General features: G+C 52.8%; 10 protein-coding genes across 10 annotated transcripts; 9 read left to right on the plus strand and 1 right to left on the minus strand.

Moving 5' to 3' along the window:
- Positions 1 to 892: 892 nt before the first annotated feature.
- On the plus strand, positions 893 to 3,578 carry J7T55_003273 (patatin-like phospholipase; the record flags this gene model as incomplete). Its single annotated transcript, XM_053138433.1, has 2 exons — positions 893 to 1,132; positions 1,203 to 3,578. The coding sequence occupies 2 exons, from the start codon at positions 893 to 895 to the stop codon at positions 3,576 to 3,578; spliced, it is 2,616 nt and encodes an 871-aa protein (XP_052999138.1).
- Positions 3,579 to 4,687: 1,109 nt separating this feature from the next.
- Positions 4,688 to 5,854, plus strand: J7T55_003274 (uncharacterized protein; the record flags this gene model as incomplete). Its single annotated transcript, XM_053138434.1, has 1 exon — positions 4,688 to 5,854. The coding sequence occupies one exon, from the start codon at positions 4,688 to 4,690 to the stop codon at positions 5,852 to 5,854; it is 1,167 nt and encodes a 388-aa protein (XP_052999139.1).
- A 1,490-nt stretch (positions 5,855 to 7,344) lies between these two features.
- On the plus strand, positions 7,345 to 8,628 carry J7T55_003275 (FMN-linked oxidoreductase; the record flags this gene model as incomplete). Its single annotated transcript, XM_053138435.1, has 5 exons — positions 7,345 to 7,552; positions 7,630 to 7,789; positions 7,865 to 7,894; positions 7,956 to 8,394; positions 8,488 to 8,628. The coding sequence occupies 5 exons, from the start codon at positions 7,345 to 7,347 to the stop codon at positions 8,626 to 8,628; spliced, it is 978 nt and encodes a 325-aa protein (XP_052999140.1).
- Positions 8,629 to 9,020: 392 nt separating this feature from the next.
- On the minus strand, positions 9,021 to 10,053 carry J7T55_003276 (short-chain dehydrogenase; the record flags this gene model as incomplete). The annotated part of the gene is made up of 3 exons (XM_053138436.1): positions 9,021 to 9,430; positions 9,537 to 9,926; positions 9,996 to 10,053. 3 exons carry the CDS (start codon positions 10,051 to 10,053, stop codon positions 9,021 to 9,023), a joined length of 858 nt encoding a protein of 285 aa, XP_052999141.1.
- Positions 10,054 to 11,812: 1,759 nt separating this feature from the next.
- Positions 11,813 to 13,104, plus strand: J7T55_003277 (uncharacterized protein; the record flags this gene model as incomplete). Its single annotated transcript, XM_053138437.1, has 4 exons — positions 11,813 to 11,983; positions 12,054 to 12,538; positions 12,611 to 12,681; positions 12,743 to 13,104. The coding sequence occupies 4 exons, from the start codon at positions 11,813 to 11,815 to the stop codon at positions 13,102 to 13,104; spliced, it is 1,089 nt and encodes a 362-aa protein (XP_052999142.1).
- Positions 13,105 to 13,499: 395 nt separating this feature from the next.
- Positions 13,500 to 14,885, plus strand: J7T55_003278 (lternative oxidase; the record flags this gene model as incomplete). Its single annotated transcript, XM_053138438.1, has 1 exon — positions 13,500 to 14,885. The coding sequence occupies one exon, from the start codon at positions 13,500 to 13,502 to the stop codon at positions 14,883 to 14,885; it is 1,386 nt and encodes a 461-aa protein (XP_052999143.1).
- A 229-nt stretch (positions 14,886 to 15,114) lies between these two features.
- Positions 15,115 to 19,041, plus strand: J7T55_003279 (Vacuolar membrane hypothetical protein uptake transporter fnx2; the record flags this gene model as incomplete). Its single annotated transcript, XM_053138439.1, has 11 exons — positions 15,115 to 15,487; positions 15,723 to 15,753; positions 16,189 to 16,326; positions 16,475 to 16,684; positions 16,929 to 17,170; positions 17,230 to 17,668; positions 17,722 to 18,118; positions 18,171 to 18,301; positions 18,547 to 18,769; positions 18,823 to 18,956; positions 19,026 to 19,041. 11 exons carry the CDS (start codon positions 15,115 to 15,117, stop codon positions 19,039 to 19,041), a joined length of 2,334 nt encoding a protein of 777 aa, XP_052999144.1.
- Positions 19,042 to 20,697: 1,656 nt separating this feature from the next.
- Positions 20,698 to 21,764, plus strand: J7T55_003280 (glucan endo-1 3-alpha-glucosidase agn1; the record flags this gene model as incomplete). The annotated part of the gene is made up of 3 exons (XM_053138440.1): positions 20,698 to 20,920; positions 20,979 to 21,007; positions 21,078 to 21,764. The coding sequence occupies 3 exons, from the start codon at positions 20,698 to 20,700 to the stop codon at positions 21,762 to 21,764; spliced, it is 939 nt and encodes a 312-aa protein (XP_052999145.1).
- Positions 21,765 to 22,310: 546 nt separating this feature from the next.
- Positions 22,311 to 23,944, plus strand: J7T55_003281 (uncharacterized protein; the record flags this gene model as incomplete). The annotated part of the gene is made up of 2 exons (XM_053138441.1): positions 22,311 to 23,040; positions 23,250 to 23,944. The coding sequence occupies 2 exons, from the start codon at positions 22,311 to 22,313 to the stop codon at positions 23,942 to 23,944; spliced, it is 1,425 nt and encodes a 474-aa protein (XP_052999146.1).
- Positions 23,945 to 24,529: 585 nt separating this feature from the next.
- On the plus strand, positions 24,530 to 26,618 carry J7T55_003282 (Non-reducing end alpha-L-arabinofuranosidase BoGH43B; the record flags this gene model as incomplete). The annotated part of the gene is made up of 6 exons (XM_053138442.1): positions 24,530 to 24,889; positions 24,972 to 25,076; positions 25,162 to 25,621; positions 25,709 to 25,897; positions 25,969 to 26,273; positions 26,331 to 26,618. The coding sequence occupies 6 exons, from the start codon at positions 24,530 to 24,532 to the stop codon at positions 26,616 to 26,618; spliced, it is 1,707 nt and encodes a 568-aa protein (XP_052999147.1).
- Positions 26,619 to 27,983: the final 1,365 nt, after the last annotated feature.

A 27,983-nucleotide genomic window follows, 5' to 3' on the forward strand; every position in this document is an offset into this window, starting at 1 on the left:
CAGGTAGACTAAGTCGTGTGGTCGTGTGCAGGCGTAGATCAGTATGTATCCCAGATCCGGGGTCGCAGGTGACCTTCTGCTTCCGCGCATCAATGGCATAATGCGCCCAATCATCGGTCTGGCCTTGTCATTTCGAGCTGCAACGGTGGGCCCAGTGAGTCCCCAGCTCGCCCAAGTGGGCCCTCCAGAGCACCCAGGTCCCCCGAACTTGCGTCTCCAAAGATGTCATTCCCGCGCCGGCGACGCAGCCATGTGCATACTAGCATGCCTTCTTGCATTGCCTGCCTCTTCCCGCCGTCGTTCTTGGGTCTTACACTGTAGACTGACTAGACCAGACTCTCTTGACCTTCTCGTGGTCTTTCTTAATAATAACTACCTTCTCTAGTCCTTGTGCAATGGATTGATCCTTGACCTGACTCTCCACCGCTTTTCCCGGCCACCGATCCTATTCCGATCTGGTCTCTCTTTTTTTGATCTGCATTGTCTTGTTCCCCGTAGCGTAGCTGGACCTGGACCGTCGCCCGTGCCAAAAAGACGTCCAACTTCCAACCTCCAACAACCTAAAGTACCTAGCCTCGTCTCCCACCCTCCGTCTCTCCCTTGTCCTTCTCTTTGCGACTTATCCTTGAACCGAGCACCTCGACGGAGTTACCTGCATGGCAACCTACACCACACCATTCAGACCGTCCTTCTGTTCCTGAACATAGACAACCACATCAGAACACCCGCAATTCCCTACTTGACACCTGCACCAACCCGCGGAGCAACAAAGACGGTACCCTCGCGGATACACTTGTCCTGATGACGACCTGAAAGGACCTCACCGACCACCCTTGAACCACTTCCAAATGTGCCGACACAAACAACCCTCCCATTCATCCTACCTGTTGCGATGAACCAATACCTCCACATTCTACCATCATTTGCCAGCACTCAACGCGATGGACAGCAGCAGCCCGCCCCGAAGCAGACCTGCTCCCCCGGCGCATTGCCCACCCACCGTCTCTCGAAGCTCATAAGAGGAGCCAACGGCTATCTCTGTCCTTCCCAGGATGCGAAGACCAGCCTCGAGACGGACGAGGCCCGCAAAGTCGAGGACCGCAAACACATCCTGGCCTTGCGCATGAAGAATGTGAGTCCTCTCCGACCCCCCATGTCGTCCACGAAGCTTGGCGACCCTAACCCATATGCAACCAACACAGGCGACTTCAGCGTCACAATGGACCTCGGCAGCCCAGGAACTCGATCTACTCGAAGGGAATCACGTCTGGAAATCCGAGGAGAATGGCGTCGACGGCATCTACCGGCCCGACGTCGTCCGCGAAAGAATCCGCGAACTCGACGACGCTCGCACCGCCTGTGATATCCGGCGGATGCTCCATCTCGTGAGGACTGCTCTGTCGCGTGAGCTCGGTGGCCTCGGCAACATCGACCTATACAAGCATACATACTTGGGAACAAAGGACCTGATTGAGCAATACGTACAATCTGCAGTAAAAACCATCGAGGATCTCGTAGAGAAGAGTGGATATCCCGGCGCATTACCCGACGACTTGGACCACAATGATATCCTCGAAGCTCTGGTCCAGACTCGACAAAGCTATGGCAGGTCGGCCCTGCTCCTGAGTGGGGGCGGCACCTTTGGAATGATGCACGCCGGCGTTCTGAAGGCCATATTCGAGGCGGATCTCCTTCCCCGCATCATATCTGGAGCCTCCGCTGGCTCCATTGTTTGCGCCGTCTTCTGCACCAGGACGGCGGATGAGGTGCCCGAAGTCATCAGGCAGTTCCCCTACGGCGACCTCGCTGTGTTTGAAGAAGAGGGCAGGGAGGAGACTGTTCTTGATCACGTCAAAAGGCTGCTCACCGAGGGCTCATGGTCGGACATCAAGCATTTGAAGCGGGTGATGAGAGGGCTGCTGGGCGACATGACGTTCCAGGAAGCCTACAACCGGACCAGAAAGATTTGCAACATCTCGGTTTCCACCGAGTCAATCTACGAACTCCCGCGACTCTTGAATTACATCACTGCGCCCAACGTTATGATCTGGTCAGCGGTGGCCGCTTCTTGCTCGGTGCCCTTCATCTTCAGCGGTGCTACGCTCCTTGTCAAAGATCCGCAGACTGGCGAGCATATGCCGTGGAACCCGAGCCCTCAGCGATGGGTTGATGGCTCTGTGGATAATGACTTGCCGATGACGAGACTGGCGGAGATGTTCAATGTCAACCACTTTATCGTGTCGCAGGTCAACCCCCATGTCGTCCCCTTCCTGGCCAAAGACGACAGGCTTTATTCAGAACACGACGACTCCCGACCCGAGCTGTTTGGCACGTCCCACAACTCCAATCTGACGACCACGCTCACGACATTAGCCAAAGACGAGGTCCTGCACAGGCTTCAATTCCTGGCCGAGTTGGGAATCTTCCCCACAGCCGTCACCAAACTCAGGAGCGTCCTGAGCCAGAAATACTCCGGCGACATCACGATCTTGCCTGAGTTCAGTGTGCAAGATCTCCCACGCATCCTGAAGAATCCGTCGGTCGACTTCATGGAGCGAGCCACTCTGGCGGGCGAGCGGGCCACATGGCCGAAACTCAGCCGGATAAGGGATCGCTGTACGGTAGAATTGGCCATTGATCGATCCATACAGGTCCTTAGGGCACGGTGTATCTTCAGCCAGAGCCAGGTGAACTTGCGCAGACTTGTGACTGGGGTGGAAAGACTGGGTCTTAAGACGTCTTTTGCTCACGGTCTGCACACCGCTGTCTCGACCGGGCCGGTCACTGCTGGCCCTAATTCACAGTCTTCTCCTATGTCAGAAAAAGGCAGGCTCCGACACCAGCGCCGAGGCTCGGGGAGCAGCATTCCTTCCATGCTCGTGAGGCACCGAAGGCACCTCGCTGAGATGGAAAATGCAATCACGGATGACGACACAGACGCCGAGGAGCGCCTAGAACTCAGCAGGAGGCGGAGCGGTACTGGACTGTCCTCGTCTGGACGGAGGGAAAGCGCCAACAAGCCTAGATTCAAGAAGTCGCTGAAAGGGCTTGGAGTCTCTCTGTCCAACCTGGGGCCCATGACCAGCCCGATTCCTGCCTATGTCAGTGGCACAGAAAACGAGGGAAGCGAGTTCGATTTCTCGAAGCCCTTAGAACCACCGAAGACGTCTGTTCCAGCACTAGACCTATTGGCCACACCTCCTCAGGCCCCTACGCGTCTTCTCAGGTCTCCAATCACATTCTCCCGATCTTCGCCTCACTTAACGTCGTGGCCCTCGCCTCGACTAGATATCGCGTCGCCCACAACCGGCGACCTTTATACCTCAGACCTTCACACCAGCGACGGGGATGTCGACTCAACAGCGGAAGATAGCACATCGGACCCTGACCCGTACACACAGGCATGGCTTCCAGACGATGAGGACACGCCGCGCAAAGAGGACCGCCCTGTTGATATCGAGATAACGGTCGAACAGGCTGATGCCTCCGACGTCGTAGCAGAAGGCTCGCCGTCCGCTGCGGCTCTTGCAGATGATGAGCAAGACACGACAGACGGCGGAGATGGCCTGTGGGATTGACTCGTCGAAGGAAGGGTGAGCTTCGAGGGCAGCGATGCTGAGACGACGGGTCGCCGGACTGCACATTCTAACGACACCGAATCATACCCACTTGCGAATGGGTGGCTGGACCCTAACTTTGAGGAAACCCAGCAGCGCGGGAAGAACGATGCAGTGCACATACTTGACGAAGACTCCGGCTGGATGGGCTAGTCCTTTTGCGCAGTCGGATTCAAGAGCGGCAGAACAGCAGCAGGACGCGAGTCCCGATATATACACGCGCAAGAAACGCAGCATATGATTTTGGAAAGCATGATTTAGAGGTTTACATATTCATCACCTTGCTCACAGGCATCACGACGGGTTTTGGGGCATACCAAAGGGCATTCTATTGGCGTTTGACTGCGCAGTCTGCGCGGAGGTTGGGAGAGATTATTTGTATAGATACACTAGAAGCGTTACCGTGTTTGGAGGAGGATGCATCTATAAGTAGAAGAGCACCAGCCGAATCAAGCAACCATATAAGTTCATGCAGATATTGGCCTTCAACGTCACACACGTTCCTGCGACGCGTCTTAATTCACAACCGAGGTCAGCACTGCCGCCCTCGAGCAAGCACGCACGCTTCGTGAATGAAAGAAGACGGGAATCACCTCATTCACTCTTTGTCACACACAACCCAACGCACAACTTACTGCCATCTCTCATTTTGCCTAGAGACGAGCTATCGCGTGCCGCCTGAAGCTGGCGATGCCAATCGCGCCGGACACGGTCTAGTGCGCGCCAACTCCGAGTCCAAAAGTAGAGAGGGAGCCAAGTAATTAAAGGCCATCGCGGGGCAAGAGAGCAGCGACACCCCTCAACGCGTGCCGCCATCGCGAAGCTTCCCAGGATGCAACCTGGTCGTGTCTCACTCGTGCATTAATTTCCAAACCTAGATTCGCAGGCAATGATCACAACCCTATTATTCACATTCACATTCGCATTCGCAATTCCTATTTCACTCACACCTCCTCTGTCGCCATTCCTCCCTTGTTCGCTGAGGGAATCAAGGCGGGCATTTTGGATCACAAGTTGGACTCGCTGCAAGCGCGAGTTCAACCCCTGTGGTGCGTGTGAAGTCCACTTACATGCCCTTCGACTTCGACCGCATCATCGACCACCAGCTCTACCTCGCAACGCAGCAGTGCATCCAGCCCTACGTCCAGAGAAGGGTCAGCAGCGCGCCCACTCCCACCTACGGCACGCATTCCCGTGCGGCCGGTGCTGCTGCTGCTATCGATCCTGCTAGAACAGCTGGTGGGCGGAAGGCATCCCTTGGCTCGCTCATCTCGCCCTGGAGTCCCCCTTCTAGTGGCGGCAGCAGCAGCGGCAGGAGATCCAACGCATTCTATCCGGCCAGGCCTTCGGCGCAGGGTTACTCGCCCGTCGACCTCTTCTTCGCAGCGCCCGCGGGCTTACCAGTGCGTCGCACCCGCGGCACGCCTGTGCGCCCTGCCTTGGACAGCTACGACTCGAGTTTCGACCAATTCGTCACCGCGCCCGTCGGAGACTTCACTGCTGCTGCGCTGCTGCCGCCGCCGCCCGGAATTGGCTCCAGACCGGGAAGTAGCGACTCCGAGAACTGGACGTATGCGACGGCGAGTGTAGGAAGCGGAACGGGGACTGCCACGGGGCTGGACACGACGGTCGAGCACAGCCCAGCGTCTCCGCAATTCCGGCCGCGGGCACTCGCCCTGGCGCCATCATCATCATCACCATCACCGCCGCTTTTAGTACGACAAGCAGGCAAGATGGCCACATACGCGTCAACAGAAGGAGCGGCACCACCACAACCCTCAGAAACACCAGCAGCCGCCACGCAGGACCTCAACCGGGTCTCGGCCATAACCCTCCTGGTGGAGGACCTCGCGCGCACGAAGCGCTTCTACGAGCGCGTCTTTGGCGCGCCGTGCCTTTTCGAGGACGCCACGTCCGCGGCGCTGCGCTTCAACGGCGGCGCGCTCATCGTCAACCTGTGCGAGTCGGCGGACGCGCGCCGCGAGGGCCTGCTCGGCCCCGGCGTGGACGTTGGCGAGCGGGGAGACGCGGACCGGCGGTTCTTGCTCAGCGTATTTGTGGATGACGTGGAGGTGGTGTACCGCAGGCTGAGGGGGCTTGGGGGGGAAGGGGGTGAGGGCGTGGTGGTCGAGGGGCTTATGGGGCCCGTGACGAGGCCTTGGGGCATGCGGGTCGTCACGTTCCGGGACCCTGCTGGCCACTGCTGGGAGGTTGCGCAGGATGTCAAGGAGGGTTGATATTTGAGCCCAATCAATGTCCTGCCTGGTAACAGCGGGGGGATGCTTGGACTGTGGCGCGGGAAAGATGTTTAGTCTATGCATCAACGACAGGACGTCTGCTCTGACGGTGCCAGGCCTAGAGCTAATTAGACAGAATACCATTGTAATTATGGAATGGGGGTGGCACGTCTGCTTCACAGAGTTAATAAGTGGAGCATAGTGTTATTCCTTCGGCTGCCTTTGTGGCCAAGCGGCAAGGGTCAGTATCACCACCGCTGTAAATAGACTCTCCTTCCCGACTAAACATATCACAGCGTCGCACTCGTAATGCGAAGACCGCAGGTTCTTCCTGCCGGAGGCATGTACTCATTTGTTCTTTTTTAATCTGATGTTCTGACAATGTGACCGCGTTGGGAGAACCCAGGCGTGACTCTGAGGCCGGTGATCACCCTAGGCAGTCGTACTAGCTAGAAGGACTAGCTTAGCTTTCAGGAGATATATAGAAAGTGATGCTCATGTCCTAGGGGCCTTGAAGGGCGTGATGATAGGCAGCTATCTTGTTTGTGGAAGTCACGGTGGGCAAGATCTAATAGAGGAGAGACAAGGTTACTGACGCAGCGTTATTCCGGCATTATGTCTACTCCTCCATGGGCAGTAGTTCAACAAACAGCCTACCGGGATGGTCTTCGGCTGCGCTACCGTCTACTGATCAGTTAACTACTGCGTGATGAGTTGCTCGGAGGGATCAATTTGTATAACCTCTGCTGTTCCAGCTATCCTTAACACAGGCCAACACCACGAATAGATGATGTGGCCCATGATGCCTTGACAGTGTAGCTTGCTTTATTTCTGATCACATCACGCTACAAGGCCCCGGGTTGCCACCTTCACGCTCAGATCGAAGGGTCTACATGTTGGGAACATTTGGCAGAATATTTGGTGATGAAACCACGATTGGCCCAGATTCTCGCGGCTCCCCGTCACATTGGCTGACGCGCTGTTGCAGGTGTCATCATTACAGTGCGATGCGTGGACAAGTGATTTGTAAGGAGTTCGGTGGGAGGGCCTAACATTTGTCCGACATCGACTAATCCAGCGACGCATTCAAGCCCGGCTCTTGACGCAGTCATCTGCCAAGCGCTTAGAACTTTCTTTCCTTGAAAGATCAAGAAGGTGGTTGCAGAGCATCTATTCGGAAATCGGGACAAAGATGTGCTGTGTGACGGGCGACAACATCAGCAATATGTTGTGATATGCAAACTCGCTTCCCTGAGACCGCACATCGACTAAACATGCGGAGACAGTTCGGATGTAGAGTATAATCCAAGAAATCAATCAGGTTCCAATGAAACCGTATGTTCAGGCGGTGCATGCAGGATGTTAGGAAGTCCGGACCTTGGGTACTTAAGATTCCCGCTTTCACCTCCTTCAGACGGCTTGTATGTGGAGGAACAGCCCCAGTGTACCAAAATGAAAACTTCATACTTGACGTTAAACATACTCTAGCCATGGCTGATACTCTGCTTCAAGGGGCCACCCTCGGTGATGATCTGCCATTGCGCAACAGTATCGTCATGAGCTTCTTGACGCGCAATCGCTGCATCGATGACAACAAGCCTGGGCCTGCTGTGGTGGAGCACCATGCAACAAGAGCCAGAGACGGCGTCGGCTTGATTATAGCCGAGGGCACATTTGTTCTGCAAACACTTCTACCTGGTTGAATGCTCCAGTACTATTTCGAGAAGAGCATGCGGAAGCCTGGAAAAGGGTGACCGATGCGGTTCACCATGAAGGAGGCAAGATTTTCTACCAGCCGTGGCATCTAGGGGCGCTGAATAGCAGTGGAGATGTGAGTGAGTTTGAGAAACCCAAAGAGATCGTCGAGCAATATCGAAACTCTGCCAGGCTTGCCAAACTGTCTGGATTCGATGGTGTTGAGCTGTTGGCTAGTGGGTGAGTGCAATTTTCACTCCGCGATCCACTCATGGTCTCCTATATTAACGAGCGCTTACGAATTCAATCGATCAGGGGCTATCTCATGAGCCAATTTCTAACCTCGTGAGTCCCGAAATTCGAGCTGGCCATCCCGGGCAACAGACTAATCTTGTTCTTGCCGCAGCCAATGCAACGCCCGCAAGGATGCCTATTCGTTTCACCCGATCGAAAACCGCTGCCGCTTCCTACTCGAAGTCTTGGCCACTGTCGTCGAGATCTGGGGGACGCCGCGGCGAATCGGCGTCAAGATCTGTCCAGGCGATGATATGAACAACGCGACTGCATCTTACGGGGAGCTCTCTGAGACGTACGATTACCTTGTACAGGAGCTGTTGCGTCGAGATATCGCCTTCATCACTCTCTCACGCCGTGGCAGCGAAAAGGAAGTGGAGCGTCAAAGGGACCCTCGCCCATCTGGCAATTCTTTGCCAGATGGGTGGGAGCCTTTGCACCAGTTCGGTCCGCCGGTCAAGCAAGCCTCCGGTCGCACATCTCTCATGGTTACGACGGAATACACTGTCAACGAGGCGAGTGACTTGATCAGGGAAGGGAGAATTGATTTTGTTCAATTTGGCCGCCCCTTCATTTATAATCCGGTGAGAGCCATGAGCGAGGTCTTTTACGCTAATTTCTACTGCTGACGTGGCTTCACTTAGGACTTGGTCACCCGAATCAAGAACAACTTGCCATTTGCTGTCAATGATCGTGGCGGCCACATTTACTATGGTCCCTTTCAAGATGCTAACGGGGGCTACAATGACTGGCCCACCACTGTGTCCCAAAAGCAGAAATCTTGAGCATTCAGACCTGAGGAATCAAATTTAGAGGCCGGCTCGCAGCTAATCGTGCTACAATGGCTAAATGAAGCTTGGTTCAATAAAGTGTCACCCTGATTTATTTGGTAATTCAGAGCATCGAGTGAACGTTCATTGAATTCCTTAGTTGCAAAACACCACATCAAAAGGGATGGAGTCCTTCTTTCAAGTCCACATAGTGGCCATGTGGGCTTATATTGCGTCATAGATCATATGTAAAAAGGTTCCATCTTTGTTCTCGCGTGAGACTACGTTGTGAATGGCTTGCAATGATGTATAGAAACATTGGGCTACGCTTATGCTATGTATTGTGATAGTATTCAGTGTTTGGGAAATGCGTGTTCAACTTGTGAACACGAGGTCGGTAACGCCTTCTAAGTGCTGAAGCACTGTCCACCGTTGGCCGAGACAACGCTGCCCGTCATCCAGCCAGACTCAGGGTTGCACACAATGGCGACAACACCGGCGATCTCCTCGACGTACGCAGGCCGGCCTCCCCACCTCTTGGCGATGGCCTTGACCTCGTCCGTGTCCCACTCGCGCGCACCAGACAGCGGGATGACAGGGCTCCAGAGCGCCTGGGCGGCCAGGACGTCCTCGCTGCAGTTGCGGAACATGTCGGTGAGCACCGAGCCCGGGTTGATCGTGTTGACGGTGCACTGCTCTGCAAGCTCGCGGGCCCACGTCCTGGTCATGGCCTCGAGGGCGCCCTTGGTGCCGCTGTAGAGGGTGAGGTAAGGCAGGCCGCACTTCTGCCCGATGCTGGAGATGTTGACAATACGACCTGTCGTATTATCAGCCACGTGTCAGGAGGCCCACAACGACGGCCCTCAGGAAATCTCCTGAATATAGGGTACCGGGACATGAGGGCGGGACATCATCATACGTACCGGAGCGGTCAGTCGGGAGGTAAGGTTTCGCTTGGCCAACTAGGAGGATAGGAGCCAGGACATTAGTCGCGTACGTCTTATGGAACTCCTCTGGAGTCACAGCCTCGACGGGTCCGGTGGGCATGACAGCCGCAGAGTTAATGATGATATCAATCTGTAGCTTCCCAGTCTTGGAATTGGCCGGGAACTTCTCCTTGCACGTCTCGATGAGAGTCTTCACACCCTCGGGGGTGCTGATGTCGGCGCGGCAAGGCACGGCGATGACATTATGCTTCGAGGTCAGCTCCTGCGCAAGCTCTGCCGCTGGCTTATCAGAAGCCTCAGTCAGGTATCCGATCAGGACGTGAGCGCCCTTCGCAGCCAGGTTCGTGGCAATGGCGGCGCCGATACCTGCAACCCCTTTTCGTCAGTCCCCTGCGTAGAGCGTGCTTGGTTTCGGATAATCGAGCTGTCACGTACTTCGTGCGGCGCCAGTGACGATGGCAAGCTTGCCTTCGTGGATTCTCGGGGTTGCCATATTCGTCAGTCTGGTAGTCTAACCCTGGTCTGTCAGATTTCGGAATAGAGTAGACTGATTCCTTCAGAAGAACAGGAATGCTGGAAGTAATGCATGGTGCCGGAAAATTCTCAGGCCCCAGACTTGCCACACGCGGGCTCCGCAAAGCGGTGATTCCGCGGTGTCGACATTTGCGGGCCGTATGGATCAGACCTGTATGGTTGCACTGGGGAAAGCATGGGTTCGCGAGTGGATGTGGATTTCACACGCAGCGGGATGGCATTGGTCAGGTGGTGGGGAAGAAGATTTACTCCTGTATCCTGTACCGTGGCAGGGATTAACAACATCAATTGTCAGCGAAAAGCATCGAGGCTCCTAGTGAATACACCACGATCGGTCTGCTTGAGAGGACAAGTTATGCGAGAGATGTGTTTCAACATTGATACCTAGGTAACATACTTAGTCCTTGCATGATCTAGCTATAAGTCGACGGCCCAATTTAGCAATATCAACCTGGGTGCTGCATGAAAAGAATTGGGGCATTGAAGAGACAGCCTTCTATCGCTGAGGAACTATCCCGGCAATGCCCTGGCTGAATAGAAGAAAATTTGACGATTTAGTTTGTCATTCTCATTTTCACAACACGCTATCAATATCACGCCAGGAAACACCAAGACCGGTTGGCCCACATACAGGGTTGAACCGGAACTACGGTTGTGAGACAAGCCGCCCCCTTTTGGTTCTGTGAGATCCAGCAGCTCAAGTTTGTTGTAAATTCTGGGACTTTTGGTAGAACAAGCTTGCCTCTGTCTCCGAAATGTGGAGTGTGGGCAGATACATCGACTTCCTGCAGGCCGAGATCGTGCACTTGGCCTGGGCCATCAATTCAGGTGCGATTTGGTCATCTTGCCTCGTTGCCCTCATACCGAATGTCCGCGTGGTGAAAAGAACATTTCGCTTACGACGCGAGGGCAGGATTCGCATGAATGTGCTCCACAGAAGCTTGAGCAAAAACTGGATCACCCGTTACCTAATACCTGCACCATTTGTGGGCGATTACGATTAGTCTCGTATGAAACGAGCCACTAGGAATCTGGGCACGCGAGAAACTCATCGCCTCTCGCCCTTCCTTGGTGCCGAACCCAGTTCCCAGATGACATGTCAAAAGTAAACTAATCCTGGCAGTCTGTGAGATTGAAGTCTACAAACTTGGACCACTGTGGTGCATGGCAAACAGGGAAGGACTCCTGTCGACCCATCTCAGCGGTACTAAATCTCGATTATCGACGAATCTCTCCTTCAACTAATACCCACCATGGCAATTGGATAGCTGCCAGACACCCAACATTCTCGCGTTTCATGGCTCTCGTGGGACCCTGCATTTCCTGCCCAGGAAAGCGATCGCCCTGTCTGTTCGGGGGACTGTCTTCAACGAGATCCTTTGGGTCCAACGGATGTCTCGCCTCGAGCGGAAAAGCCCACTAAGGTGGTAAGGTCGGAGGCTTTTCAAAGATCCTCGTCTGACAGAATATCTACTTCCCTGCCACGGGACTGGCCGGCTCAATTCAGGGGCACATGGGATCCATTAGTGACGTCTCGGCGCCGACAGAAAAGTATACCGATATACTCTCGCAAGCCTGCAGATACGTTTCGGTTTTACGGCTCGTCTAGATTTCTTCCCCCGGCCACATCCGGTCGCCTAAGATCATCTTCTTGCATTGTCTACTCTCACCTCCTCTCAGCCTCGCCCTTGAGCGCACTCACTATTGCGTCAACTATAATGCTCGACGAGGATGCAAGGACAGTATCGCTAAGCGGTCTGAGCCTGGCCATATTCATTGTCTCTATTGTTTGCCTTGGCATGTCTATGATTTCCGTGGGACTCAGGACATACATCAGATTATTTGATAATGTCTTCGGCTTGGATGACGGTTTAATCCTGGCTGGTCTAGTAAGACTGACATCCAATACGCGCGTTGTTATAAATGCAAAGTGACTAACCGATTACTTTGCTTGACTAGGTCATATATGCTGTCGATGTTTCGCTCGCATGTCATGGCACCACCGTTGGACTTGGAACAAGAGACGCGGAGATCAATTTGTGGCTGTCTGTGGAGGGCAAGAAATATCTCATGCTGTGGATGATGATATATGTCGTTGGTCTTGCAACGATCAAGAGTTCCATTTGTGTCACGTTATTCCGTGTGGCGGCCACGAACAGAACATACAAGATCGCCATCTACGTTCTTCTGGGCTTAACGATCTCCACATTCATCGTCACCATCGTGGGTATCCTTTTGCTTTGCAGGCCAGTGTCGGCAAATTGGACTGGGCAAGGACAGTGTGCAGGCATGAGCTCTATGGTTGCGCTCTCTTATACCTCGACAGCCTCAACCATTGTTACCGACCTGTCTCTGGCTGTCTTGCCCGGAATCATGGTCTTCGGAACACCCATGAAGCTCCTTCAAAAGCTCTCGGTGGTGGGTCTCTTATCATTCGGATCTTTGTAAGTTACGGATGGTTTGGACTCTGAGTACTCGAGACGTGCGCAGCTTGCTGACAAGTTGTGAATCCACAGCGCCTCAGTGACGACAATGGCAAGGGCGCCGTTCATCGAACATTACTGGACACCGCTTGACAACTTAAATTGTAAGTCGTGAGCCGCATGAGACAGGCGTAACTGATATAAGGGATTCTAATCTTGTACCAGACTGGACGGGCTTCATTGTCCTGCTATCAAACATTGAAAGCGCCATCGGCTTGATCGCCTCCTCGATCCCCTCGATCAACAAGTTCATTTACAGACGGACAACCCTTGCTCACAAACAACCAGAGCCGCTCAAGCCTCACCGAAAATCGTTGGTCACCTTTGGGAGCATACCTGTCCGGCCTAAAGGGTCTAGCAAGAGGTTCTTGAACCCGACGGATCAGGGAATGAGTTTTGCGAGTGTCCATACAGGTGACTGGGCGCGACTGCAAGATCGGGATTCGGATACTTCAAGAGACGAAGTCAACGGAATCCGTGCCGAGTATACCTACCAAGTGGAGCTGTCAAAAATAGAGACGAAATGAGGGAGCGACTGGAATCAACATTTTCTTCGACTCTGAATCAGCCTTGTACAGAGACGGGTTGGGTCTGAATCAAGATCAAAATCGCATGTTTGCAGAAGTGGCGACTCGAGAGCCCAATATGCTAGTCTTCTGGCCCATACCGCAAACAGCCTAAGAGCATGGGCTCGTGCTGGCAACAATCTTGAAACACCTCGATGACCAGCGTAAACAATTTTGACCGTTGATGTACTGTGCAACCCCTGACCGGGATTGAGATCATCCTGCAAGGGCTTTAGCTGACACGCCGCCCGAACCTTAATTCTTACGCCCCCAAAATTGGCGATTTGGACAACCTGGACGTGTCTTCAGCGTCCGATTAAGCGATTCCGGTTTGCAGCAGCGTCTTCATTTGCATCATGATATTGCAACGGGGAGCCAACGCGAAGAAGTATGTGATTGCTCTCGTTGTGATCGCACTCTGCACAAGTTTTCTCTACGAGTTCGAGACCCTCACAGGATTGACGTGGAACAAAGCCGGACATGCCGTCCTCCAGACACTGCCGCCTCTGCGCGGGAGCGGCGGGCCCGGGCCAGCCCCCGACAAGGTTGAGCACGACGACCTCTTCGCTATCCCGCCTGTGAACGAAGAGGCTATCAAATCCGTCTGCAGACAGACTCAGTGGAATGAGAGCTTACTATTCACGTGCAATGAGTCGTTTGGGGGCATTGGGAATATCCGGAACTCGGTCCTGCTCTGCCTGCGCTTTGCAATGCAGGCCGGAGCTGCCTTGGTGCTCCCTCAGATCTTGATACGGGACGACGATATTGCGAACTATAAGACACAGAATGCCACCGACTTCAGCTACATGTTTGATACGCAACACTTTTACAAATCGATTCAGCAGTCTTGCCCGGAGATGACTATTTATCCGACCCTTGATGAAGCAATTAACCAGCACAATTTCACCGGCGATGTAAATCGACTACGCTTTCAGCCGGAGTCTCTTACAGGCGATGGGCTGATCCGAACAGAGATGTGGCGCGACAAGTTCTACGATTGGCTGGAACAACAGCAAGCTGGCCCCGTAACTGGAAAGGCGGGCCCAATGGTTATTGACCTTGAGCGCTGTTACATGTCTTACCCAATCTACTCGGATGGAGAGGCCTTTGCGCTGTCATTTGGGCGGATGTTGCAATTGCGAAAGGACATCAGGGTGATGGCTAGTAAAGTCCTAAGGGCTTTGGCGAGGAGACTATCATTCGCCGACATCGACCTCGAAAACGATGTCTTGCCCGACGCATACTTTGGGGCACACCTTCGCGTGGAGCATGACGCCCAGGTCACATGGAACTCCCAATATGGATGGACGCATGCTAGCTACGAGAAACAGGCTGAGGATTACCTGGCACAAGCTTTACAGTCCAGGAGGTCCAGTCCGAAAGGAATCTACGTAGCCTCGGGAGATGTTGAAGGAACACAACGATTCGTCGAAGATGCTGCCCGGAACAATCTCACAGCTGTGGGCAAGTTTGACGTCCTGCAAGGCAGCGCGGACTTGGGTACTCTGGAGTCGTACAGGTGGGACCAACAAGCGCTTGTCGACTATCTGATCCTCCTTAGGGCGTCAGATTTTGCCGGCGTTGCGCACTCGAGTTTCTCGTGGAGCATTGCTCTCAAGCGTCACACATGGGCGAAGAAGGAGGGCAAGTATTTAGATGCTCCAGAGAAACTGCATGACAACTTGAGTGTGGTATATGGGGTGGTTGGAGGGGAGAATTTCCCGGAAGCTTTGTGGCCTTAGCCACATATACGCATATACTACATTTCAATGTATTAGTACGTCGGTGGTATTATATTTATCATCTTTAATAGTCTTCAGTCTTAGAGGTTGGGTTTACAGGCGTCAAAATTGTATAGACAAACCCTCGCTGGGCTGTTCTGGATTCTGCTACAAACTGGACACAATTTGATTGGGTTTCTTTCGCTGTGAATTCGTGCCGTTCTATACTTCACATCATATCCTTAGGAAAATGTCGTACCAACGTGACCACGACGTACCTGTGTCTTCCGAAGACCAGCATATCGTCGACGTACTGGTGACCAAGGGCAAGGAAAACAGTTTTGGGGGAGACATTAACATACCGCCTATAGTTCGCGGCTCGGGTGTGCTGGAAAGCGAGATCAGCGAGATCGCCACCAGTCATATAGACCTCCCTCCGACCATCCTATGCCTTGTCGGTGCTCCGCTCAGGGCTATCTCTGACGACAAACCTGTCTCCTTGAGCAAGAACAGCCTAACAGACGCTGCCAACGCATGCCATGAGCACGCCATTGTTGAATACTGGGCCATCGCTGCATTTGAAGGGGACATCAGGTTGCAGCCAGACCGTTTGAACCTCAATGGTATGTACCAGGAAGTTCGTGTCATCAGTTGAGTGCAACCTTACTTTACAAGGTCTGGTGCACCAATGAACTTGAGTTTTACTATTTGACTGTGCATTGTTAATCTAGGTACTTTGATTGCACCCGTTGCATGCAGTTCTGACATTTAACAGACCGAGCCTACCCAAACGCACAACCTATTGCAGACGGAAAAAAGAATTCATGCATTTGTCAACTCCGGTGTTCTGATTCCCAGAGCTTTGGCTCGCCCGAATCCGCTCTCATTTGTCCTCAAATCTTGCAAGTGAAAGACATTTATGAGGCCTCAGCAGGCCCTACATCTCCAGGGAAATGTTCAGACACTTTACGATGCACTACCCTGAGGTTCAACGAGTTCTATATCTCGCAGCAGGGGTCGATTTCGCTCCCTATCAGCTTGGGTATATCGTCTCCGCTGAAGTAAACCAACTCGATACGGACGGATACGTATATCGCCAGCGCATCCCGTGGCACGAGTGGATCGATTGATTGTTGGTCGAAGATCAACAACTTTCCTGGAATTATGAGCGCTTTGACTGGTAGTGAACGGGATCGCAGACAATGCTGTGAGAGCTAGCAGCCTTTGAGTCTTGCCTGAGGATAACGCTGGACGTCAGGATCAATGGGACAGAGCCGGACTTCATGATGAATAGTAGTTCGGAAAATTGTCCATCGTGAACTAGTCAGAAGGTGCCTGATGATGGACATCTCCGATCCAAGGAGCCACTCGACCTGGCTCGGAAGTCGGCGACTTCTTTCATAGGCCAGGAGATAGAGATAGAGGTAAGTCTGGAGCGAATCTGCAGCGAAAAGAATTCCAGGTCTTGCATATGTCCCGGGTGGGGAGTCCCACAATCGGACTGCTAGTTTGAAATAGGCTTAAATTTTGCGTTTGGCTTGTAATTCGCCATCCCAACCTTGTCAAGACGTTATCCATAGGTTGCAAAGTGCACGCGAGTTTCAATTCAGGGCCAAGACAGCGGCAAATCTCTGTGCTGCGCGGTTTCTCAAGCTCTGTCGCTTCGGCAAGTGTGATTTTGATCCCGAATGGCGCAATCGATCTTCGAACGCCTCAACGGGATCCCCACCTGTTCCTACGATGGGCATGCCCATTTACCCACTGTCTGAGCTGCAAAAATGGGTGTGTGATAATGTGAGTCACTGGGATATCGCGTGCGTGTAAGTATACATCTGGGACCTGCCGAGACACCCGGGACCCTGGAGTCGGGTCCAGATCCGCGAAGAAATAAGGTTCAGCCATTGCGACGACCAGGTCAAACAAACCCCTGTTGGGATTTCTGTGCTCTTCACATTTGTGTTTGTTAGACCTTCACTTCGCGTCGCTCACTCTCTCCCATCCGGAGAAGGTTTTGAGCATGTCGAGCCCAGATTCTTGGGATCGGACAACCCCTTCCGCCTCCAGTCCATCTACAGAGCGGTCTGCGTTATTGAAACATCCCGGTCTTGATGCTGTCTACGGAACCGACACAACGACTTCAGGCAGTGAGTATGGCAGCTCCGAGAGTAGTTCGTTACTGTCCCGGGGCGAGGATGAAGAGGCGTCTATCGAGTCACCTGTCACGTCCTCTGGAGCTGAGGGCTACGAAACACATTCGCCCTTAAGCACCAAAGCAATCTTGTGGATCGTGCTCCCCATGCTACTAGGTCAGTCTCGCCCTGATGATTGTGCACTCAAAATTCCAGCCCTGACATTCTCGACACAGCTGTCTTTATCGCCAACGCAGACGGGTCAATTGTTATGGCAACGCACGCTGTGATTGCATCCGAATTTATGGCACTAGAGTCCTCAAGCTGGTTGTTCACCGGGTTTATACTTGCTTCAACAGCGACGCAGACAACATTCGGCCAGCTTAGTGAGATCTTTGGAAGAAAGTCAATCATCATCCTCTGTTACGCGATCTTCGGTTTAGGCTGCCTCATTGTCGGGACTGCGCAGTCTATGGCCACCGCCATTGTCGGCAGGGTCCTTTCTGGGGCCGTCAGCGCAGGGTCAAACGTGCTTGTGTCCTTGGTTATTACGGACATCCTTCCTGTGCGAGAGGTCGCAAGCTGGAGGTCGTATGTCAATATCGCCGCTGTGAGCGGACGATGCATAGGTGGTCCGCTTGGGGGCTGGCTCGCTGATGTAATCGGCTGGAGACTGTAAGTCACATTGAAGTCTCCAAACCTGACTGGTATAACTGACTTTTCACTAGGTCTTTCATTGGACAAGCTCCTATATTCGCGATCTCTATATTGCTTTGCTGGATCTCTTTACCGACGACGAGAACGAATTCCATAATGTCGAAAGACGCGACAGCCTCCCAGTCCAAGTTCGGCAAGCTTCGTCAAGTGGATTTCATGGGCTCCACTCTCCTCGCAGCTTTCCTGATACTCATCCTATTGCCCTTGGAAATCGGAGGGAACAAAATTGCCTGGACAGACGCTCGGATACAAATCCTCTTTGGCTCTGGATTCCTGTGCCTTATTGTGTTCGTCGTCGTTGAAAAGTGGTGGGCGACCAACCCACTCTTGCCCCTCAAATTATTCTATAGCCGACACACTGTTGTATCATTCCTGGTGCTGGCTCTTCAATGTGCGGCCCAATTAGGAGTGAGTCGTTTGGTGCTTGAATTCGCTATCTCACTCAGCTAATCATCTCCAGATGATGTTTTCGGTCCCTCTTTACTTTCAAGTCACACAGAAGATGTCTAACACAGCAGCCGGTGCTCACCTTATGCCAGCGGTGATCGGCAATGCCATCGGAGGGATATTATCTGGATACTTCATCCGAAAGTAAGTGAACAATCGTCTCTAGATTTGACGTTCTGCATTCTGACACATGCTCTCCTTAGCACTGGCAAATATAAATGGCTCATATATCTTGCTACGTTGATGTCTGCTAGCGCCTACACGCTACTGATATTACGTTGGCATGGTAGGACCAACTGGTTAGAGAGTCTATATATTTTCCCTGGGTAGGTTGTGTTATTGCAAAGAATCTAATGAAATGTGAAAATTGCTGACCTCGACCCTATCAGCGGCTTCGGGACTGGCATTGCGCTTTCTGCAGTCTTCATCGCTGTCCAAGCCTCTGTGGATAAGTCACAAGTTGCTCCCGCTATCTCGGCTCTGTACCTGGCCTCAGGGTTCGGTACGGTTGTCGGCCTTGCCGCTGTCAGTGCGACTTTCCAGGCTGGCTTGAGAAGCACTCTCGAGGCCCGATTGATGGACATGCACCTCGGCCAGGAGTTGCGGAGTGAGGTATGTTGTCTCCTGAACAATTGTGGCGCAAAACAGGTCTAACTTCATCCCAGATTATTGAAAAGGCACTAGCCAGCGTTGAATATATCTATAAGGCAAGGGGTGATATTGCAAACGCAATCACGGAGTCCTATGTGGATGGTCTTTGGTATAGCCACATCGTGTCTTTGAGCGCGTCATTACTAGCGTTCGTGTTGACACCTTTGCTGCGGGAGTATAAGTTGTAATGAAACAGATTAATTGGTGTCTCCAATAGAGATCAGATGGCCTAGATAATTACCCATTGCTTCACTACAACCAATTCGGCTGGCGCAGCTCTATATTGCTGCATGTGAAGTCGATTGCCGACACCTGAGTCCATTCGATTCGGCCCATTGGAAGCAAGCACATGAGCACCTTGCACACTTTTCTTTTTTCCCCCTTCTCCCTTTTTTTCAAGAGAAGGTGGTATTTGCGGAAGCGTGATTTGATTGTACATACTTTTCATCCTCCCAGAAAAGGATGATATTTCATATTGTCGCGAATCACGAATAACTTCAACTGTCCATGACCTCCAACCGGGTAAACGACCCAGATGGATCGAAATTTGTTGCATCTTGGCCTTACGGTGGGTCACAATTTTATAAGCACTGGCATTCTTGTTTGAAATGGTGAGGTATCGCATGTCAGATTGCTTACTCCTTCGCTAAAGCTGGACCTGGCAGACCACGGGCCACTTTAGTGGCCTTAGGAGCGATGACCTTCTACCCATGAGCTTTCAGCCAATTGATCGCAATTATGATCGCGACCGTTTCCAGACCGCCCGGCCGTTCATCTCTTGGTAGTATATCTATCCTGTCGATGAGGACGAAATTGCAAACATGAAACAAAGACTTGAATCCTATATATGTTGAGCACACTACAATTGTTGTTTATCCTTAGCCTTCTTTTTGAGCTTTCGAGTATGCCTCACTCACATAGACTAGACGCAGTTTTCTTTTTTACTTTGTCTTAAAAATTGCTTTTATTGAGAATGGCACGAAATCTCTTCAGTTTAATTTTGATGATTGCCCTAGGCCAGAGGATTGTAGCATCTGAAGTATTCGCTCATTACATGGCAAGTAAAGCCGAAGTGTTTGTATTTACTGTGAGGTTTTGGTTACTTACAACAATCAGCTTGGTACAATCTCTTCTGAACACGCTTTGAAGGACGTTCAGGATGCACACAGCATGGGGTGAGTAATTCCTGGCCAGCGACCTCCTCAAACAGTCATTTGCTGACGATTCTCACTTAAGCTTCACTGCATTCGCACTTAACATAGGAGATCCGACTCAAGAATATGTGGAACGAAGCTTATCCTCTCTATTCGAAGCAGCCGAGAGCACAGGATTTAGTTTGTATGTCACAATGGATATGTATGCTATTGGGAATGGGTGTTACTCGCGCAACGCCTCCTGCGATTCGGTGCGTCTCACGGACTACTGCTCATTATATCATGAATACTTCTGAGCTAACTTCATCTCCAGCCTTATGCCTGTTTTGCAATGGATCAAGATGGTTGTAATGGGGTAGGTGATCTGAAAGCATGCAGAATAAATAAATTGACTTGGCTAACTATTTCCTGTCTCAGCCACTTGACTATCAATGGATTTTGGACAAATATATGGATAGTTCTGCTTATCATTCTGTCAAAGGAGCGCGAACAATCAGTAGTAAGGCAGCCAAGAAAAGGTTTCCATGTCCATTTCGACGCGTACACTTATATTGACTCTCTTTACCTAGCGTTTGCATCGGGCGGGTTCAACAGCGATACTTGGGGATGTAAGTGATGAAGTTTCTTCACTCAGTGATTTAGTCGCTCACATTTACCCTTAATCATTAGCATGGAAAGAAGGCTTGAAAAGCTCTGTATATTTCATCCCAGACTTCGACGATACCGAAGGATACTATGAAGCTTCAGACGAATGGTGGTAAGATCAATTCAATCTGTGAGACTTCCTTGACTGATCTATATGAAAGGGGAAATTGGGGTCCTGTTCTCGACGGAGTCTCTAGTTGGGAGTCTGCGTGGCCTCATATCGGCGATTCGGACTCCTCCAAACCCGGCGATGTCTCACAGGATGAGAAAGTTGTCGCTGCTGCGAGCGGTCGGGGAAAGGGATACATGATCGGTGAGCCCGCTGAAGTGTGATATCATTCCTTGGAGCACCGTACTAAGCACATCAACAGGTCTCAGTCCACTCCAGTATAAAAACGCGGTCAGTTTTCCAATCACTCACATAGTCACCCTTACCATCTTGTAAACAAACGCAGACTAACATCCTCAAGTATGGAACCAATGCCTATCGTCTCGGGGATCTCAACCTGCCAGCCCGGATGGACAGAATACTTGGGATGAACCCCCGCCCCGACTTTGTCCAATTCATTACATTCAATGACGGTCCTGAGGCACACTATATTGGGAACTTCTGGCCGGAAGCCACCTCAGATGGTGCGTCTTCTTTGTACGCCAACATGGACCAGTGGTCACATGACGGATGGAGACCTCTTGTGAAGTCTTTCAATGAAGCTTTCAAAAGTGGTGCGACTGCGAGCGACATGAGCACACCGGACGGCACGGTGGCAATCGGCGCAGCTTGGTACAAGACTATCCTCGTCGACTCTGTAGACTGCGACAACGACACCAAGCCTGAAGGGTTCGACCAGGGCACAAATGCTTTGCACTGGGCAGTTGTTCTAGATCCCAAGGCCGAATCTGGTTACACACTGACTGTGGCCGGGGACAAGGCGCAGAACGTGCCTTTAAAGGCTGGCCTCAACTATGGCTCGTCCGACGACGGGCTGAAGGCCGGTGCCCAGATTATCGAGGTACACGACCCCAGTGGAGCGGTGGTGATGACTGCCACGGGTGGAATGTGTGTCTCGACTGAGTGTCCTTCGGGTATATACAACAGCAACTACCAGGTCGTCGAGTTGGCTGCTGAGGGCAAGTCTGCAAGTTGTAAGGAGTGGTGAATATGGCCTATGAAGTGGGTCAATTTGAGCATAGCATAGAAGATTCCCAAGTTGTATTTGATACTCGTCAAGATTCAACAGTTTTGCTTCCATTGCGCCGTACTTGTGTCAATTTGACGGCAAAGCCACAGAGGGCTTGCGATGTGCAAGTGATAGGTCCACTGCCCCCTTAGCTTTTACTTTCACAGGGACCCCACCTGCTCTCGGAACCGCCCTGTGTCTTCGCTGCAAGCGGAACATGCACCTGTACCTTTCTGTCCGCTTCTGTTTCCTATAACAAATAGATTCCTTTCTCATCAAGCAGACAAGGTTGGGCAATCATGAGACAAGAACCCTCACGGTGAATGGAGACCCGGAGTTCATCGCAACTTTTAAACCTCTGCATCACTCCAAGGCAGCGAGGGCCGGGACTCTGCCGTTCTACCCTGGTCACTCTCGGAGAGGGCCACTGAACAAAGAATCTTTCACGGGGTCATTTACCCTCCGTGATTAAGCTTCACCAGGATCAACGTCCACCCCCCAGAAGTCAATCTGGCACGGCCAACAATGTCTATCGCGGGCGGCAGAAGGGTGCTTGGGCCGCTCAGCTGCTTGATCATCATTGCATTCTTCGCACTTGCAGCTCGATGCCAACAGGTTGAACCGACACAGAAGCCGATCGTGCAGGTATCGAGCACAGGAACCCCAATCAACGGGATCCCGATCACACAGAAGCCGACAGCACCGGAACCGATCGAATCGATTGGCCCAAAACGCCACTCAGATCTTCCCGTATTGGGCTATGTGACGCCGTGGAACTCGCGCGGCAAGCAGCTGGTGGAAGACTACCGACAGAAGTTCGACCTCGTCAGCCCCGTCTGGTACACTGTCCACGCCGATGAGGCCAAGGTCAATGAGGTGTATTCCGTCAGGGGCGGCCCGCCGGCTAAGGAGGATGAAGATTGGTACCAGAGGCTTCAGAAGCCCAAGCCGTCCTCGGACGCGGCGAAGCCGCTCCAAATCGTGCCTCGCTTCATCTTGGACGGTTGGGACCAGGACAACTTCCAGAACCTGATCTTCAACGAGACGAGGTGGCAGCTGCTCTCAGAAGCCATTATGGATGTTGTGGTCGAGAAGTCTTTCGACGGTGTGGTGTTCGAGTCTGGTGCATCCTACGCTCTTGGACCACCTCTGACGAAATTGTCCGAGTTATTGCACAACAAAGACAAGTTGTTGATACTTGTGATGCCACCTGTTCGAGCGCCTGGCGATGGCATGACTGACGCTCACAACTCGAGTAAGCAAGGCAAAGCCTTTTCCTTTCTATCTTTCCGTCCTTCTACAGCCGCACAATTCTGCTCTATTTCTTCCCGGCAAATTCGAAGTTGAAGCGCGAGAATGCCACGGGAGGAGCTTCAGCGAGCCTCGAGCTCCTTGACGTGCATTAATGTTTGCGGGAAGTTTCGGTATAGCTATTGTTTCGATGTCTAACCACGTACATCTCAGTGATCCTCCAACCTCTTGCGGGACTCTCTCACTATGTTGATTACTTCAGCATCATGACATACGACATGAGTGGCCCCGGCGGTCAAGAGCTCCAAAATAAAGCCGGCTTCCCAGACGGCAGCTCGATCAGTCGGGCCATTGCGCAAGGGCAAGCTCGTGAGCCCGGCCCGAACACGAGTGCGGACTGGGTCAAGGACAACCTCAAGGCATTTATTGAGGCGTCTCAAGCCGGCGCCATGGACCCATCGCAGTCACCGGCACAGTCCCGGTGGGCTTCCCGGAAGTTCCTCATGGGCATGCCTCTGTACGGCTACAAATACCCTGTGCTGTTTGTTGATAAGAAGACGGGTGACTTCGTCAAACGGCCGTCTGAAGATACGGATTCTGGGGCAGTCATACCTGTTCTAAAAGGTGCTGGGGAACCTGTCATCATGACCGAGATCTTGGAAATGATCAAGGAGAAGAAAGCGCAAGTACTTAAGTCGGAAGCAGACGGCGAATACTTCTTCGACTATGAGAAACGGCCCGGAACCGGGTATTGGAGAGTGTTTCTGCCTACGACCGAGGGAATCTCTCACGTCTTTGACACGATAAAGGATGTTGTTGACGACGACCTTGAATATGCCTTCGGAGGAGCCGGCGTTGCCCTGTGGGAAGTTGGGCAGAGCTCAAATGGCCTCCTGGCTTCGATATGATACCAAGTACACCGAAAAGTAGAGCCACCAACGCAGCAGAGGATACTACGCCGCGGAAAAGAACGGTTAATAACGCAGCCTCTAAGGACATGATACTAGAGGCGATTTCAGTGCAAGCGCCTGGGGAAAATTTCCCGTGAAGAACTTGTGATGAGGCGATTTCGGAGATCTTCAATATCCCCAGAGGAGGGCGTCCGGGAGGGTGCGGTGCCAACCGAGGGCTGGCTCATTGAATAGGCAGACAGGAAGTCACGAAATGGCTGCTGCCTGCGTTGTCTGATAAATTGTGCATGTGGCCCCCCCCCCCCAAATAAAATCCATGAATGTCAAATCTCACGCATCTGTTGATGCGCAGCCTGTTTACTCGTCCCCTCCTTCGTAACTTGTCGTTGTAGTGGAGAGACCTGCAAGCTCTCCTGATTCCGGCGGCCAAACGCGGCCCGAGATACCAGCCACTACCGCTCGAAATAGCATGCAGAAGGCCAACAACCACTGGGGAAAATCAGCGCATCGCAAGTTGAAAACCAGAACTTAAACCTGACAAGTATTGGCTTGAGAAATTTATCCGCGCGGAATTGTAGCATCATGTCCAACCCAGCCCGCAGCGCAGCGCCCTCGGGCCCGCTCACCTTCCACAACCCAGTCCTCTGCGGCTTCAACCCAGACCCGACCATCTGCGTCGTCCCGGCCACCGACGACACGCCAACGACGTATTTTCTGAGCACGTCGACGTTCGAATTTTTCCCCGGGTGCCCCATCTACACGTCGACAGACCTCCTCAACTGGAAGCTCATCGGGCATGCGCTGAACAGGAGGAGCCAGATCGAGCTGCGCACCGTCGAGCCGGGCGCGGGCAGCTGGGCCAGCACGCTGCGCTACCGGGCTGATGAGAGGCGGTGGTATCTTGCCAACTGCCTTTTTCAGAGGTACAGGCCGGCTACTGATGTATGTGATGCTGCGATCCGCGATGGGCCTTGGCGTTGGCTGTTGGCCCATGGTAGCTCAACTAAACTCTTTGCTACTATAGGAACGTATCTTTCCTCGCGGATTTTATGTATTCACAGACAACATATGGGATGATGATGCCTGGTCCGATCCGGTCTACTTTGACAACCCTGGTTTTGATCAAGATGTAGGTGTCTCGCCTGGGGACTGAGCCCGCAAAATCCCATTTTACTCCATGATTAGCGACTGATTCGGCACTAACATGTGCGCAGCTTTTTTGGGACGACGATGGCAAGGTGTACCTATCCACGACCACAAGACTCTCGGATCGTGCGCCAGATTCCAATCTGAAAGACTTCGCCATTCACATCAGCGAGATCGATCTCCCCACAGGCCGGACCCTCACACCACCGGCTGTGATCCGCAAGTCACCCCATGGGATCGCTGAGGGGTCACACGTCATCAAGCGCAATGGGTGGTATTATCTATTTACCGCCGAGGGAGGCACTGAGGCTGGCCATCAGGAATGGGTGTTTCGCAGCCGTGAGGGCGTGCTTGGCCCCTGGGAGAGTCAGGAGAGGCCGCTGTGGTACAACGGCCCCGACGAAGAAGTCCAGAGGACTGGCCACGCGGATGTTTTCGAGGATGGGCAGGGTGACTGGTGGGCCGTTCTGCTTGGGGTGAGACCAAAGCTGGATGAGCAGACCAAGAAGTGGCTGGAGCCGCAACTGGGTCAGTCTTCAGAATCCCACTCCACCTGCACTGAAGGCGTCGAAATCGTGAGGTGCAAAAGAGCTGACTGGTTTGGTGGTGACTAAGGCCGAGAGACATTCCTGGTGAAAGTAGACTGGGTCGACGATTGGCCAGTCTTCAACGAAGGCAAGAACATCGCCCTGCTGACACAAGGGCGAACTTCACAATTCGAACGAATTAGTCCGTGTGACGAGACATTGGACTGGCGAGCGAATCTCGAGAAACCCGATCTTGAGCTCGGCTGGTACCAGAAGAGTGAGTGATAGCCCCTCGCATTGAGACATTCCTGTGTCAATGGCTCCCATTGACACTCACTCCATCGGCAGATACACCGTTGAAGCAGTCATACTCGCTTACCGAGCGGCCCGGTCACCTCCTGCTATGGGGGAATTGTTATGACCTGTCAAGCCCGGAGGCTCCTGCCATGCTCCTCAGGAAGCAGACGTCTTTCTATCAGACTTTTGGAGTCACCATGGAGTTCAACCCCCTGCAAGCGGACTGTGAAGCTGGACTTGTGTTGTGGTGGAACCAGTTTTCTTATGCCGCGATTGGGGTCACGCTTGAGAGGAGATTCAGGAAAGCATGCGTGATAACCCGAAGCCCAAAGGGACGACCAGGTCGTAAATATTACGTAAGGCTCCTTTGGCCGAAACTGTTGACCAGCTATGCTAACATATTTCTGGCACAGCCGGCACCGTCAAGTATTGTGAGCACACTGGCCACAGCGGGTAACCTGACGGATCCTGTCAAGCTCACCCTTGACTGTGAAGGCAGCACATACACATTGACTCTCCAGCACGGGAGAAACGGGGTTCAAGTCCAGTCATACTGCGATGCAGAGGATTTGACAGTCATGCCAACAGTTGGTGGCGCTTTCACCGGTGTCATGTTTGGTGTCTACGCCTTTGGACGGGGGGAGCCAGTGCTTTCGCCAGCAGATTTCAGTAACATTCGTGTGTCGAACCGGACAAAGTGATAGACATTGTTGTGGCGTCTACTCGTGCTGAGCTTGCACCGTGGTTCCTGACTGATACACCAGGGAGGGTGGAGGACCAACCAAGCGTTTGATAGACACTGCTTCGCAGACGACTCAAGTGCAAGTGATGTGAGCCACATGTGAGAGAGGCCCACCTGTTTTTGGATGTCATGAAGATCAAAACGGGACGGACGGGCTGACCCAGTCCGTGATGAGGCTTTGACGCATATTGACAGTCCACAAATGTATGTATAATGCGATCGTGGATCCCGGCCAGAACTTGCAGGGCACATGATCAACCGTTGAAAAGATGGGCCTCTTCATCACCATACCCAGAGCTTGAGAGTGGGCGACTGGGTACACAGACAATGACTGGGCTCGCTTGTCATTGCTGCTTTCATCTGGCGTGACGCTGGCCCCGCAGCGTGCAGCATGCGTGCCATCTACTGTAGACGCATGTGCAGTGGATTGCAGAAGCCACATACGTACATACATACTGTACATGCATGCAGCTATAGCTGGGCCGATGCTCGCTCGGCAGAGATCCCGGCGTAGGATTTACTAACGGTCGCCTAGTGGCATAGACAGTGTGCCTCTGTATGTGATTCAATGCATAGGGCTGGCTGCAAATGGAGAAGATTGCTGTTGCACATTCGCTTGCGTGGAAAACTGGGCATGTTGGCTACAGAATGGCCGGGCCCAGCATGTCTGGAATCTTCAGCAAGAGAAAGGGTCGGATACAAGGCAGAGGAGGAGGAGGAGTAACAGGAGCAGGAGAGACAGTTCTACGGAATGCGCTCCCGGATTACCACAAACAGCAATCCGGAGGGGCGATCTGGGCCCCTACCCCAGACCCGCCTCCAGATCCTCTGTCATACCCCACATTTGAGGTCGACGACAACCCACCCCACCACCGAAAGGCACGCCAGACGGGGCGGGCGAGTCGCGGGTAAACTTCGACACTTGGACGAGAGAAGCATCTACACGCCTGAGATCGCTTACTATCCTGGCCCCGAGTAGAAAGTGACAGGTCAGCTGTCCTCCTTCTTCACAGGACAACTGTCCGATGTTGCATTGCAGCCAAACTCAATGCTGGAAGAGCCCAATGGCTATTGCAGCGGGAGAAGAACCGCCAAGAACCACAGGCTGTCTGGACTCGATGTCGCCTTGGAGGGCGAGGACGACTGATGTATCCTGCCCCGCCAATGCCCACAACGGCAGGCCGAAACTGGTCGAAAATGGGCAGCAGCAAGAGGGGCCTGAGGGGCAGAGGGGCGAACTAACAAGAGCCACGGCAGGAACCGAAGGGGGAAGAGGGAGTCGACGAGAGGAGCTACTGTCTCCTTGGCCCGGCTCCTAGACCGG

The sequence above is a fragment of the Diaporthe amygdali genome (genome assembly GCF_026229845.1).
Source record: "Diaporthe amygdali strain CAA958 chromosome Unknown NODE_3_length_2959817_cov_65_330692, whole genome shotgun sequence".
NCBI classification, from domain to species: domain Eukaryota; kingdom Fungi; phylum Ascomycota; class Sordariomycetes; order Diaporthales; family Diaporthaceae; genus Diaporthe; species Diaporthe amygdali.